The following is a 16,600-nucleotide window of genomic DNA, read 5'->3' on the forward strand; positions in this document are numbered from 1 at the left end:
AAAAAGAACAGGTGCATGTATACTTGTGTGTACACCAATGCTAGGAGTTTAGTAAATAAATTTGATGAATTTGAGGTGTTGCTCAAAACATCAAAGGCAGATATTGTGGGGATTTCAGAGACGTGGTGTCACACAGATATAAGAAATGCAGAACTGGAATTTGGGGAGTACAATGTCTACAGAAAGGATAGACAGGATAGGAAGGGAGGAGGGGTTATGCTATTAGTTAAAAAACACATAAAATCCAAGGAAGTGAAGCCAGTCGAAATCGCTGGACAGTGCAGTGCAGTGTCGAGTCAGTTTGGTGTGACATAAGCATTGGGAGATCAAAATTGAGAGTAGGAGTGTGCTATAGGCCTAATGACTCTGATGAGTATAATAAGAAACTGTTCGGAGAAATAGAGTGGGCCAGTAAATCAGAGAGTCTTATAATGGGGGATTTTAATTTCCCAGATATTGACTGGAATTTGGGGGCTGGTCACTCACACAGTAGCAAGGCTTTTGTGGATTTATTGGATGATTGTTTTCTACATCAGCATGTTCGGGAGGCAACTAGAGGGAGTAATACTCTTGATTTGATTATCAGTAGTGATTCTTCATGCATTAAGAATCTGCAGATAAATGAACCACTTGTTGGCAGTGATCACAGTGTGCTGAAGTGGGAGTTACTCAAAGAGGTAACTACCATTAGGGGTAAAGAGAAGGGGTATTGCTTTCGTAAAGGCGACTACAATGGACTGAGACAGTATTTAAATTCTATACAGTGGGATCAACTGATGATATTGCCAACAGCAAATTCAAAATGGGAAGCATTCAAAGAACTTATCGTGGAAGCTACTAGGCTTTACATACCAACTAAGAAATATTGTTCAAGGTTTAGGCCTAAATGGTTGTCAGATGAACTAATGAGGCATATGGCAGAGAAGAAAAATGCATGGGATACATACAAATTAACACGTGACACGGACGCCTATGATAGATACAAGTTGATCTGTAACCAAGTTACAAAGGAGGTTAGGCAGGCGAAGGCAGATTACGAGAGATCCTTGGCAAGGGATGCGAAGAAAAACAGCAAAGAGTTCTTTACTTATGTAAACTCTAGAAGGAAGGGGATGAATCAGATTGGTCCACTTGAGATCGATGGGTCAACTGTTGATGACCCTGCTCGGGTAGCTAACAAACTAAATGAATATTTTGCATCGACATTCACACATGAGGAGTTATTCAGCGAGGGGAATGCCAGAGGTGTATTCAACTCTAGCAGTAAGCTAGAGAATCTTGTAATAACTGAGAGCAAAGTGGAGGAGAAATTGTTGAAGATAAACACAAGAAAGGCACCTGGGGTGGATGGGATCTATCCAGTTATATTAAAGGAGGCAGCAAAGGAGGTAAGCAAACCCTTAGCCATAATTATGAGAGCTTCCTTGGACTCAGGGGAGGTACCCATTGACTGGAGATGTGCAAATGTGACCCCAATTCACAAAGGGGGATCAAAGGCTGACACAAGTAATTATAGACCTGTGAGTTTAACTTCTGTTCCCGGAAAATTAATGGAGGCACTGGTGAAAGAAGCACTGCAGGATCATCTAGACAAGACTTCAGTTATAGCTCAGACACAGCATGGTTTTGTTAAGGGGAAGTCTTGCCTGACCAATTTGATTGGATACTATGATGCAGTCACAAAAGAACTGGATGCAGGGAATAACTTTGATATTATATACTTGGATCTTAGAAAGGCTTTTGATACTGTTGCACATGGAAGACTGCTGCACAAATTGGAGCAGTGTGGCATTGGAGGCAAGTTGCTGCTATGGATAAAGGGGTGGTTGAGGGGGAGAAGACAGAGAGTGGTAATCAATGGACACTGCTCATCGTGGACTAATGTTATTAGTGGAGTCCCTCAGGGTTCAGTATTGGGGCCTTTATTGTTTTCTGTATTTATAAATGATATTGATGATGGTATATCAGGCTTAATGTCCAAGTTTGCAGACGATACGAAGGTTGGCAGGGTTGTCAAGGACACTACTGACACTATGCTGCTGCAACAGGATTTGGAAAGGTTGAGCAGATGGGCTTCGAGGTGGCAAATGAAGTTTAACATTGACAAATGTAAAGTACTACATATGGGAAACAGCAACCCCAGAGCAACGTATCAACTCTGTGGTACTAACTGACAGTGGTAGAGAATGAAAGGGACCTGGGGGTGGTGGTGCAGGCAGATATGAAGTTCTCTGAGCAGTGCAGACGAGCTGCAAGAGTAGCTCATGGTGTATTGTCAATGATATATAGGAATTTTTCTAGCAGGGATAAGGAGGTGATTATTCCCTTGTATAAGGCAATGGTCAGGCCACACCTAGAGTACTGTATACAGGCCTGGAGGCCTCATTTCAGGAAGGATGTAGAGCTGCTGGAACGAGTACAGAGAAGGGCAACTAGATTGGTGAATGGGACAAAGGGGTTCTCTTACGAAGAAAGGCTTAAGTTTTGCAAATTACAGTGTCTGGAAACTAGGCACCAGCGGGGTGATCTGATAGAGGTGTACAAAGCCTTGAATGGTTTGAGCATGCTCAATGCTGATGGGATTCTTCCTCTAGCTCAGAAAAATCACCTGAGAGGGCATAAATTCAAATTGAGGAAAGACAGATGTAGGATAGATGTGCGGAAATTTGCCTTTAGCCAGCGGGTGGTTGGTGGGTGGAACAGACTTCCATCCCTTGTCGTGGAAGTTGATAGCCTAAATAAGTTTAAGGCTCAGCTGTACAGGTATTTCGAACGAACAGAGGGGTGAAGTGGAAGTGGTTATTTTTATTTATTTATGTTACTTTTTTTTTTTTTTTTTTGGCTGATGCTGCATAAGCTTGCTTTCTTGCATCAAATGCCTCTACTAATGCTAATGCTAATGTGCTCTTCATTCCTATTTTTGAAGCTTCGTAAACAAAAATCGTGCAGGTAGCGAAACTCGCCATGCAATCTAAAATTTTGGTAGACTCCAAGATGACAAAATACAGCAGAGCACTAGGGATCATAAATCATGGATCACAGATCAAAGAATAATAATGACTGCAGAGATGCAATTCATGAGAACTGCTGGCTATACCAAGCATAACAAAAATAAAATTTTAAAAAAATCAGGGTATAATAGAAGAACTAAAGGAAAATCCAGTAATTGAATGTACATAAAACTACAGGAGAAGGTGAAGAGACTATGTACAGGGAATGAATAATCAAAGAACCCCAAAACATATCCTAACAGATTTGTTCCCCCATTATTCCAAGTAGAAAGAGATCTGTTAGGAAACCGTAGCAAAGTTGGTGTGAGACTGTAACAGACCATGAAGCCTAATACTTATAAGAAAGAACAACAAGAACAAATATATTTATATTTGATTTATAAGTCAATTTCATATTTTATTTAATTTTGTTTAAAGAGATGAAGAATTTTTGCGCCTTAAAATGCTACTATTGTCGTATAAAGAATATATTGGATATATACAATATTACATTGAATATATGATCCTGCTGAATATAAAGTTTAAGGAATATTACTGTGTATTATTCTTTTAAGAAGGCTTTTAAAGCACTTCTATGTTATAAAATTTTAAAATATTTTATAATATTGAAGCTTAAAAGTAAAACAGTTAGTTCCAATTTTGATAACAGAGTAATTGAAATTGTTCTTGGATTTCATATTGAAAAGTATGATTGTATAAAATTTTTTGTTCTGAATCAAATTTTGTATCTTAATTCTCAAGTAAATTTGAAACTAAGATAAAAGAGATTTATTATAAGATTTAACGATGTAATGTGGGAACTGATAACTAAACTTAGAAATTACTCATGTCCCTCCAAATGTGGAGGGACACTAAATATTTTGTGTTATTCCTGAGCATCATAAGATAAATGTGATTTTTATTTTATAGGTGGAATGTAACATATTTTGATTACTCTTCGCATATTTCACCTGATATCAGTGAAGAATATGGTAAGTGGCAGTTTGAATTTTTTCATACAATAAACTTTAAAATCTAGTACCTTTGGGGATTGAGAGGTATCAGACTTTAAAATTTTCTTGATTTTAGAGAGGTATTCCTAGTGGATAAGTACTTTAAGACAAGCACATTTCAGTAAATAGTAAGCACAAACAACTGATCTCATTTACTTCTGTGAGCATTTATAATGACTACCTTGAACTTCCTTCTGTTTTTGCAGATGATACAATTTCAACTGACTGAGAGGTAATGCAGTGGTCTTAATTGTCACAGCAGAATGAACTTGGCTTTGAAGTGAGTTTCCTTGGTATTCCACTTTCAACAGATAACTTTTACTGTATTACAACTCTAAAAAGTGATTTCATATACTGCATGGCAGCATATGAAATCACTTTAAACAATTTTTTTACAACTGTTTTTTTCCGTTAACTGTCACTAGAGACCACCTCTGGTCTATTGAGAGACCACTTAGTCCTGAAATGGGCTGTTATAGCAGTCTCATCTTTTAAACAAATGGACAATTAACCTTTGGAGAGGAGCAGCTATCTCTTTGAAAGTAGTGCAATACCAGGACAACTCATCAAAGACAAGTTTGTTTTGCTGTGAGAATTAAGATCATTGTATTTTCTCTGCAATTGAAATCGTGCTGTCTGCAATAAAAAATTTAAAGAACAAGATAGTCTTGCACACATCTTATAAAAGAAAAAAAGTCACCTTTTTTTGTATGGTTTCTTAAAGACAAATGCTATTGTTGAAATGAGTGCTAAGTTGGTTTCTTAGTATTTCTGGATTTTAAAACAGATTTTTTGTAAAGTGATGGATTTTACACTTTTGTGTGCATGTGCATGTGCGTGTGTGTGCGTGTGCGTGTGTGTGTGTGTGTGTTTAGTTACTGTTGAATGTGCCCACCCCATCTGTAATGGACTATACTGCATAGCTCACAGTATAAAAAACCGAATAGCTTTGCATGCTAAAGCAGTGATAGACCTGCTTTAAGTGCAGGTCTATCACTAAAGAGTAGCACACACTCTTTGAGTGTACTGGGGTTCAAGCCCGTGACTGTTGGTCTTGGTGCATTATAGCCTTAGTAGCTAATGCACCAATAAAATCAAAACCAACCAACCAACCAGCCCGTGACTGCTAAATACGATTAACATCTGTATTGTTTGATTTTTTTAAACTCTACTGACCTGGTGGTTGTGTCGAAGTATAAACAAGAACATTTTTTTTTTTTTTTTATAAGTTGCATCTGGGTCATGCAAGTTAAAATGATAATGCATAAGTTATGGGATGTAGTAAAGATATCATGAAATTTCAAAAGGGCATGATTGTGGGAGCCCGTAAGTCAGGTGCTTCCATCTCGCAAGCAGCATATCTTGTTGGTTGCTCATGGCTGTGTGCCAAAGGAAAATGCCACCTGCTGGTAACAGAGCTACAAAGAATTATGCATGGTGAATATTTGCTGTGAGCGAAGGGTGCAGCATGTTGTATGAGCTCAGTGGCAGATCACTGTGCAACAGTTTACATCGTAATATAATATGGCGAGTGTAAGAACAATATGCCTCGCAATCAGACGTATGGGGTTCCACAGCAGACAACCCTAGAGACATCCTCTCTTCACTGCTGGTCGTCGACAGTGGCAAATGCTGTAGTGTCAACAACACATGCTGGTTGGAAACTGGAGGACTGGAAATTAGTGCACTGGTTGAATGAGTCCAAATACCTAGTACAACGTATGATGGATGCCTTCGTGTGACAAAAGCAACACAGGACCCATCGTGCACAGTGCCCACTATCTCGGCAGCTGGTGATGGTTGCTTAATATGGGACATGTTTTTCTGGCAAGAATTAGGGCCCCTGGTGCATATAGACCAATATTTCACTGGTGATGTCTTCTGGCAGTACTGGGAAGCAGCCTTCCTGGTGACACTGCTTCCTGGTAGTTAAGTCCATTGTATAGAGTTTTTATATCATCCATAGAACCATGGCAGAGATGAACTAATATTTGGGGGCCACTTTACATAAGCCACAACACATGCACACCAAAAGCTCTTAATAGACCATATGCACCCTGCCATATTGCATTTTTTTGCGGATAGAAACAAGATCTTTCAAGACAATAATACTCTTTTGTCATCAGGCCTGCACTGTGCATGAATGGTTCAGAGAATACAGTGAAGATATCACCTATCTTGATTGGCCTCCAAATTCACCTGACTTCAGTCCAATTGAAAACCTGTGGGATGTTTTAGAATGGGAAGTGAGATGTGTGAACATGCAACCGTCATTTATTCTGACCCTGTGGAAAGCTTTGCAGGCAGCGTGACTGCAGATCCCTATGGACATCTTTAGATATCAATGCCTAGGCATATAGTGACTGTTATCTGTATGAGAGTGGCCAAACATGGTATTAGGTGGGTTGTCATAATTTAGTGATCACACACGATATAATTTACACTGAGTATAATGACTACCACTAAAAAAAGATTTATGGCAATACTCCATAATAGTTACACTTAAGGTTGTACAACAATTAAGAGTTAAAAAAATACTTAATAATGGTAATATTATAATAATAATCATTTAATAACCGGTAGTAATAAAAAAATTAATAATAACAATTATAATAAAAGGAGGGCATGATTAGCCAGTGCTTATGATGCCAGACCACCAAATTTCAAATTATGCTGTGTGTGAAGGAAAGACAAATCGTGAGGGATAAAAAAAAAAAAAAAAAAAAATGAAAAAGCCTGCTTCCCCCAAGATTGAATGAGGGCTGAGGCAAAGAGTGGTGCCATCTGGTGTTGTCCCCATTGACTACCACCCACCATTGGATGCAAAAGCAAAAGCCAAAGCTAAAACAGTTCCATCTGTATAGCTGGATGAAGACGAGAAGCAGAAATATTGAATGTACTGCATTGAGTGACACAGCATAAAGTCACTCACATTCAGGCCTTAGGCAGAAGGGTCAGTTTAAACAGTCAGAGTGTCTCCCAAGGATGACAGCAGAACAAGTAGCATAGAATAAAGCGTTGAGCTTATTAGAAGATCAGACAACCTATAAGGTTATCCAGAAGAGTCCACTTCTTAGTTTGGAGCGACAAGTGAACGGAATGTTGCAGAGTTGGCTTAAATCTAATAAGATTTCTAAAGAACAATATTGGACACTACATGCTACAGGTAGCCAAATGCCAAGGTTTTATGGCTTACCCAAAATCCACAAAGTAGACGTGCCACTCAGACCCATAGTCTCATTTATAGGTAGTCCGACGTATGCACTTTCGGGTTTCCTAGCCAAACTATTGTCTCCACTAGTAGGACTCTCTGAATATAGTATCAAGGATAGTAAAGAATTTGTGCACTTTATTAGGAGCCAGCGTATAGAAGAGGATGAAATTATGATATCATTTGATGTAAAATCGTTATTCACTTGTATTCCTATTGACCATGGAGTGTGGTGTGCAAACATAGTTTTACAGAGGGATACTACCCTAAATACTAGGACGCAACTTAATCCAGAAGATATTAGGAAGGGTATAGAATTGTGCCTCTCAAGTAACACTATGGTTTTTGATAACATTATATATAAGCAGGTTAATGGTACAGCTATGGGCTCCCCCATTAGCGCTATTATAGCAAATCTAGCTATGGAGGAGCACGAGACCAGAATATTTAATGCTAGTGTTCTCCCTATGCGCCCCTGGAAAAGGTATGTGGATGATATGTTTACATTTGTTCGGAAGGGGAGTGAAGATCATGTGTTGAATATCTTAAATGGCTTCTCCCAATTCATACAATTTACATCGGAAGTTGAAGATGGAGGAGTTCTGCCGTTCCTGGATGTGTTGGTCTGTAGGGAAGACCAGCAGTTAAAGACAAAAGTCTTTAGAAAAACGATGTGTAAAGGGCAATATACGCATTATAATTCAGCCCTGACCAGCCATCATAGGAACAGTGTGATAAGAACGCTAATTAATAGAGCGAAATCACATTGCAGTAACTCCGATGATAGGAAAGCAGAGTATGAACGTGTCACGGCGGATCTTACTAAATGTGGTTACCCCCAGAGGATTATAGATAAATTTATTAATGAAAATCAGAGGAGAGATGAATCTTTTATACCAGTATCTACTGCATACATTCCCTATTGTCCGGGCTTGACGGATTATATAACTAGAGTATTAAGAAAATATCAGACACGCTGTGTGCAGCTTCCGGGACGAGGACTGCGCACAGTTGTGTCTCAAGTTAAGGACCCCATTCAAAAAGAGGATGCTAGTGGGGTCGTATATAATATTAGATGCCCGGATTGTGGGGAATGTTATGTAGGGGAGACAAAACGTCGTCTCAAAGATCGCCTGGGGGAACACAAAAAAGCAATAAGAAATGCGGAATATGACAAGTCCGCCGTGGCCGAACATTTTTGGGAGAAGCAGCACCAGATCTCCCCAGACGATGCCACTATCACCGATCGGGCGCATAGGTTCTGGGACCGTAAGTGGCTCGAGAGTTTGCGGATCAGCTCTACAACCAATATTAATAGGGATAGGGGTGTACGGATTCACCCCCTTTTAGAGACTATTATCCTAAAAAAGGATGAACGGTTCCGTACGACTTCCGTTCGAGCCACTTCCGGTTCCACAATGCAAGAGAGCGGAACACGTGAGAATGGAAACATGTGATGCCTACCATTACCCTGCTGATATTTAAAGGTGTACTGAATAATAGAGAGTACTGCTGAAGAAGAAGGCTGGAGCCTTTGAAAGCTACGGGATTTTATCGCTTTTAACTTAGTATATTTTAATGCATTTTAATTTTGTGTTTTAATACTTTTAATATTGTAATACGTATATTAATTTTGTAAATACAGGTTATTGTAAATATAGTTATCTAGATTTGTTTTGTTTTATTTTATTTTAATTTTATTTTACTCCATGAAAGGTTGGTGAAAAAACGCTAAGAACGTAATATAAGTAGCACCATTCCTCGTATGACTGCCAGAACTAAAGGCCATCTAGCTCAACCAACTGGTAGTGCTTTGTGTGAAACTGTGCTAGTAGCATTTGCATTAGTAGAGGCATTTGATGCAAGAAAGCAAGCTTATGCAGCATCAGCCAAAAAAAAAAAACCACTTCCACTTCACCCTTCTGTTCGTTCAAAATACCTGTCCAGCTGAGCCTTAAACTTATTTAGGCTATCAACTTCTACGACAAGGGATGGAAGTCAGTTTAACCAACCAACCACCCGCTGGCTAAAGGCAAATTTCCGCACGTCTATCCTACATCCTGTCTTTCCTCAATTTGAATTTATGCCCTCTCAGGTGATTATTCTGAGCAAGAGGAAAAATCCCATCAGCATTGAGCATGCTCAAACCATTCAAGGCTTTATACACCTCTATCAGATCACCTCGCTGGTGTCTAGTCTCCAGACACTGTAATTTGCAAAACTTAAGCCTTTCTTCGTAAGAGCAACCCTTCGTTCCATTCACTAATCTTGTTGCCCTTCTCTGTACTCGTTCCAGCAGCTCTACATCCTTCTTGAAATGAGGCCTCCAGACCTGTATACAGTACTCTAGGTGTGGCCTGACCATTGCCTTATACAAGGGAATAATCACTTCCTTATCCCTGCTAGAAAAATTCCTGTATATCATTGACAATACACCATGAGCTACTCTTGCAGCCCGTCTGCACTGCTCAGAGAACTTCATATCTGCCTGCACAACCACCCCCAGGTCCCTTTCATTCTCTACTGCTGTCAGTGTAGTACCACAGAGTTGATACGTTGCTCTGGGGTTGCTGTTTCCCATGTGTAGTACTTTACATTTGTCAAAGTTAAACTTCATTTGCCACCTCTCAGCCCATCTGCTCAACCTTTCCAGATCCTGTTGCAGCAGCATAGTGTCAGTAGTGTCCTTGACAACCCTGCCTACCTTTGTATCGTCTGCAAACTTCGACATTAAGCTTGATATACCATCCTCAATATCATTTATGAATACAGAAAACAATAATGGACCCAACACTGAGCCCTGAGAGACTCCACTAATAACATTAGTCCATGACAAGCAGTGTCCATTGATTACCATTCTCTGTCTTCTCCCACTCAACCATCCCTTTATCCACAGCAGCAATTTGTCTCCAGTGTCACACTGCTCCAATTTGTGCAGCAGTCTTCCATGTGCAACAGTATCAAAAGCCTTTCTAAGATCCAAGTATATAATATCAGAGTTATTCCCTGCATCCAGTTCCTTTGTGACTGCATCATAGTATCCAATCAAATTGGTCAGCAAGACTCCCCCTTAACAAAACCATGCTGTGTCCGAGCTATAACTGAAGTCTTGTCTAAATGATCCTGCAGTGCTTCTTTAACTAGTGCCTCCATTAATTTTCCTGGAACAGAAGTTAAACTCACAGGTCTATAATTACTTGTGTCAGCCTTTGATCCTCCTTTGTGAATTGAGGTCACATTTTCACATCTCCAGTCTGTGGGTACCTCCCCTGAGTCCAAGGAAGCTCTCATAATTATGGCTAAGGGTTTGCTTACTTCCTTTGCTGCCTCCTTTAATATAACTGGATAGATCCCATCCACCCCGGGTGCTTTTCTTGTGTTTATCTTCAACAATTTCTCCTCCACTTTACTCTCAGTTATTACAAGATTCTCTAGCTTACTGCTAGAGTTGAATACACCTCTGGCTTTCCCCTCACTAAATAACTCCTCATGTGTGAATGTCGATGCAAAATATTCATTTAGTTTGTTAGCTACCTGAGCAGGATCATCAACAGTTGACCCATCGATATAAAGTGGACCAATCTGATTCATCCCCTTCCTTCTAGAGTTTACATAAGTAAAGAACTCTTTGCTGTTTTTCTTTGCATCCCTTGCCAAAGATTTCTCGTAATCTGCCTTCGCCTGCCTAACCTCCTTTGTAACTTGGTTACAGATCAACTTGTATCTGTCATAGGCTTCTGTGTCATGTGTTAATTTGTATGTATCCCATGCATGTTTCTTCTCTGCCATATGCCTTATCAGTTCATCCGACATCCATTTAGGCCTAAACCTTGAAAAATATTTCTTAGTTGGTATGTAAAGCCTAGTAGCTACCAAGATAAGTTCTTTGAATGCTTCCCATTTTGCATTTGCTGTTGGTAACATCATCATCAGTTGGTCCCACTGTATAGAATTTAAATACTGTCTCAGTCCATTGTAGTCGCCTTTACGAAAGTAATAACCCTTCCCTTTACCCCTAATGGCAGTTACCTCCTTGAGTAAATCCCACTTCAGCACACAGTGATCACTGCCACCTAGTGGTTCATTTATCTGCAGATTCTTAATGCATGAAGAATCACTGCTGATAATCAAATCTAGAGTATTCCTCCCTCTTGTTGCCTCCCGAACATGCTGATGTAGAAAACAATCATCAAATAAATCCACAAAAGCCCTGCTAGTGTGTGAGTGACCAGCCCCCAAATTCCAGTCAATATCTGGGAAATTAAAATCTCCCATTATAAGACTCTGATTTACTGGCCCACTCTATTTCTCCGAACAGTTTCTTATTATACTCATCAGAGTCATTAGGCCTATAGCACACTCCTACTCTCAATTTTGATCTCCCAATGCTTATGTCACACCAAACTGACTCGACACTGCACTGTCCAGCGATGTCCACTGGCTTCACTTCCTTGGATTTTATGTATTTCTTAACTAATAGCATAATCCCTCCTCCCTTCCTATCCAGTCTATCCTTTCTGTAGACGTTGTACTCCCCAAATTCCAGTTCTGCATTCCTTATATCTGTGTGACACCACGTCTCTGATATCCCAACAATATCTACCTTTGATGTTTTGAGCAATACCTCAAATTCATCAAATTTATTTACTAAACTCCTAGCATTGGTGTACACGCAAGTATACATGCACCTATTTCTATTCTTAGCTACCCTAACACAACCCATGTGTTTACTTGTACCGCAATGACTCCCGGCAGTCTCTGAAATATCCTGCATCTTGTTTTTCAGGCTTCTGCTCATTCCAATAGAAGCAGTGCAAGAATCTCTTTCACCTGTGCCAATGGCTACTGTTAATCTATTCGTCTTTGTCCCCCTCCCAAGCTAGCAATTTTCCGACCCACCTAACACTGCCTTGATAGCATCAGCAAATATTCTTGCACCCTTTTTATTTAAATGTATCCCATCCCTGTAGAAGCAGTCTCTCCTGTTCACAAGTACAGTCCAGGCTGAAAAAAATTCTACCCCTTGAGTCTTGCACAATCTTTCCAGGGCCGAATTGATCGACAAGGCTCTCATCATATACTCCCTCCTATCGTGTCTGGGCAGAATTGCAGACAATTTCAAATTCAACCCTATTTTATGGCTTTTTTTCAACAGTGACCTGTACTTGTTAAGCAATTCCGCTGGTCTCCTACTCTTGATATCATTAGTGCCAACGTGTACAACTATATCACCTTTTGTGTCCTTAAAAGATGATATCTGCTCTACAACGTCATCAACCTTTGCCCCTGGCAGAATATCCTGGTTAGAAAGAGCCAATGCATCAAGTGGAGCATCGAAATGAATGCATTAATCATGCAAGCAATCCACACAATAACCAAGCTAGAGACCGATATGCCAATGTACAGGATGAAGCTACATGCAAAGTGCGTGTTCCTGAGTGTTCAGATCACTGAACAGTGAATAGCAGACCAGAAACAGTCCATTATGAAGAATCTGAAAAATCAAGCAGGATGTGGGCGAAACTACAAAGAACAAGGAATACAGACACAACAAAACCAGAAGTAGAACCTGGAGGTGGAAACAGAGAGGTTGCGATATTCAGAATAGTAGATGACTATAAGAAGACCCTAGCAGAATTCAAGGGAATGGACCGCACAAAGACCCACACCTTACCGAAGCAGAGACCCAACAGAAACCTGTGGCCCAAGTCACAGACCACCTCAGTTGGCTGATATACCAGATTACATAAACAACAATGAAGTAACACAAGACATTATATGCACAGCCATTGACTATGTGCTTTAGCAGCCATCAGGATGAGTGGAAGAGAAACCAGAGACTAACAGAAAACAAAACACAAGGAATCACCAACCTTGAAAAGAATTCTACAGCAGGGTATAGAAGAAGAGATGAGAGTGAAGATAGACTAACTGATCCAGTACTAATGGGGTAACAGAAGTAAGAAGCTGATCAGAAAAATGAAAGCCATTCTTAAGAAAGATAATACTGTGGATGTTACCACAGTAAACACAAGATCTATAATCAGAGGGTGAAGAATACCGTAACACCCTCAAGCAGAAATTTCTGGCACTCAGCAAGAGACTTTGCCATTACAGGGAGAGTGCACAGAGAAAAATCCAACAACAGGATATTTGATGAAAACCAGTTAGATGCTTTTACATCTAACTAGAGAACCTTCTACAGGAAAATTGGACATCATCATCATCACTAACACCTGCACTACTTGTAAATGTGCTTCCTGATCAACAGCTCATCCATGCTTAAAATCTTTAATCTATAATTTTATCCTTAAATGATCCTTAGCTGTCTCCCTTACTTGACAAGTTAAGTTTCGGGGACATGTTACCGCCCCTGTCCCAGAGGCTGATCTCTATTATCTATCAGCAAACTCTTGTTTAATGGCAAACGTAAAAACATTTAACTCCAAACGATTGTGATTCTTGTTAGCCAACACAACTAAAGATATTTTTGTATTTTCTAATTTTATAATTCTTTCATAATTTCCTTTTTTTTTCTTCTTTCCTTTCCTTTTTTTTTTTTTTACTCTTTTTTTTTTCCCCCCCCTTTTTCCTTCCTTACAAACTATAAACTCACATAAAACTTTAAACTTCCAACTCAGCAATAGGTAATATAAATAAAAACTCATCAGTGCAAATTAAATGCTTAAAAATCTATTTACATATGTACCCTATATACAATCCATTCATTTCTCAATCTTATATTTCTTATTTCTTTAACTCCCTTAGCATAATCCAAAAAAGCTTCATACCAAACCCTATTCTTAAATAATTCACTGCAGGTGTATGAGTTAGAACCAATCTTAGAGAAAAATATTTCTCTTTGTTCTGCGTACCTTGTACAATTTTCCAATACATGATCCATATCTTCAATATCTCCACATACACGCCTTGGATCATTTTCTATCCCTAGCTCCACCAACCTTTTCCCCATTCGACTCAAGCCTGGCCATCCATCCATTTCTCTTACTACCTTCATTCCAGGCAGGAAGGTATACGTGACACAGCCCTTGTCAGAACAGTTCCACCTTTCTTGCCAAATACAAATCTTGCCTTGTTGCAATCATTTTCCCTCTCTTAATCCTGTTTCTCCTATACCTTATTTTCCTTGTGCCTCCGTAGCCAGGTGGGCAGGAGCAGTAGTACGTAGCACACGCTTCTTGATTAGACCGGGGTTCGAGCCCATGACCACCAAATACGGAGGATGCGGAAAGGTTAGGGAATGACCACCGCATATCCCCGGAGCAATATGGCCTTAGTTGCTAATGCTCCTAAAAACCAAATAATAAACAAACAACAAACTTATTTTCCTCACTACAAGATTTAATCCCCAATATTTCTATCCTCTTATTTTTGATTGATTGCATACTCCATTACTCATTTAATCACAACCAAATCAATTGGTTCTTTTCCTGGTACTACTTGTAATTCATCATTTGAAACCATTCTACATTACCACGTCACAGCCAAAATGGCAAATCTCTTGAACATATGTCACCATTTTATCAATGGCATCTTTTTACGTGACTATTAGTCACCCTATGTTCCCATGCCCCACATGCATAACTCACGATGGGCACAAAGGTACATTTATAGAGGAGATCCAGGGATTTCCATTTCACTCCCCATTCTATTCTACTAATCTTCCTTATTTTAGAGTATATAACCCACACTTTTTCTTTCAACTTTTGCACGTGAGGCCAAAAGGACATTTTCTTGTCCACATGTACTCCAGGGTATGTGACTAAGGAGGCATATGCTACAGATGTTCCTAATATCTCCAAAGTCGGCTTCTTCCTTCACTGAACCTTCCTATGAGCAGCATCATTTTAGTCTTATCAGTAGATATCTCCATCTTATGCATTATTACCCATCTTTCTAATTGCCCCACAGCTTTATTTGACGTATCTTCTATTTCTCTTCTTGAATTACCTCTCACCATTATTAATAGGTCATCCACACAAACCACCGGCTCACATCCTTCCCACTCCTGAGCCAGTAGCCCATCCATCACACATTCCAGCTATATGGACCAATAACTGATCCTTGCGGGACTCCTCTATCCACTTCTCGTGAGACTCTGCCATATTGTGTAACTGCTGTTATACTCCCCTGATTAAAATAAGACTTTAACATACCATAGTACTGCCCAGAACACTTCATTTCTCTCAGCCTTGCTAAAAATCTCTGCCGCCACATTCTGTCAAATGTCCCCTTAAAGTCAATAAATATACCAAGTACATACTTCTCTGGAGCCTCTTTAACATATGTCACCATTTTATCAATGGCATCTTCAGCAGATTTCCCCCCTTCTAAAGCCATACTGCCAAGAGCTACTCATTCCACCTTTTCAGTAATATGCCATAACTTTGCCATTACTGGCAATAAAGCCATTGGGCAGTATGAGCTTGGTTCCAGCACTACCTTATCTCAATTTTTCAACAATATCTTTATATGTATTTCCTTTCATCCCTTTGGAAATATCTTTTCCTTTAAACATTTATTAAATAATAGCAGAAGTTCATTTTCCCTTTTCTCTCCAAACTTCTTGACCACCTCAGGTAATAAATCATCATTTCCAGGAACTTGCTTTAATCTCATCTTCTCCAAAGATTTTTGCAGTTCTTCCTACTCAAACTTTCTTTCCTCTTCCTGTTCTCCATCATAACCAATATTCAACATCTAATTCTTCTTTGTTCCCTATTCTCAATACTTAAACAGTACCTTGGAAACAAAGAGAAGAGCAAACACCTCTCAGAGGACGCCCAATCAGTAGTATACTGATCTCCTATTTGCATAGTATGGAATATCTGTTCCACCTTCAATTTTTCAAACATTATTTTGTATGGCAACCCCCATACATCCTTAACATATCTCGTCCATGTTTCTATCTCACTAACAATTTCAACACATATACTATGAGTATAACATAACTCCTCTACCTGTTTTACCACAAGATTCTTATTTCTTACTATAATAGCAGCCTGACTGTTCTCTTTTGACTGTATAATTTTATTATCTACTTTATAACCCTTTACAAGGTTTCCAAACACATATGGCTCATGAAGCAGAAGGACATCATAATTCTTTTCATCCATTTTTGACTTAATTTTAGAGCAACACCATATACTTGCTGCCCATTCACTTTCATTACCTTTCTACAAAATCATTTAGCTTCCTGCCAGAATTTGATAAACTTCTGGCATTCCCCTCCCTGAATAATTTCTCATGTGTGAATGTAAATGCAAAATACTCATTTAGTTTGTTAGCTACCTGAGCAGGATCATCAACAGTCGAACCACCAACATCAAGTGAACCAATCTGATTCATCCCCTTCTTTCTAGAGT

At 39.4% G+C, this 16,600-nt stretch overlaps 1 protein-coding gene across 1 annotated transcript in view; it reads left to right on the forward strand.

The window, feature by feature from the left end:
- The window catches only part of LOC150082409 (serine/threonine-protein kinase/endoribonuclease IRE1-like), a 402,966-nt gene that overhangs the window by 121,306 nt on the left and 265,060 nt on the right, over nucleotides 1-16,600 (forward strand). Inside the window, exon 7 of the mRNA XM_090380512.1 lies at nucleotides 3,921-3,982. Coding sequence (XP_090236638.1) covers nucleotides 3,921-3,982 — 62 coding nt within the window. The remainder of the gene's footprint in view (nucleotides 1-3,920; nucleotides 3,983-16,600) is intronic.

This window comes from Mastigoproctus giganteus, chromosome 8 (assembly GCF_048544385.1).
Source record: "Mastigoproctus giganteus isolate SK-2022 chromosome 8, ASM4854438v1, whole genome shotgun sequence".
Lineage (NCBI taxonomy): Eukaryota > Metazoa > Arthropoda > Arachnida > Uropygi > Thelyphonidae > Mastigoproctus > Mastigoproctus giganteus.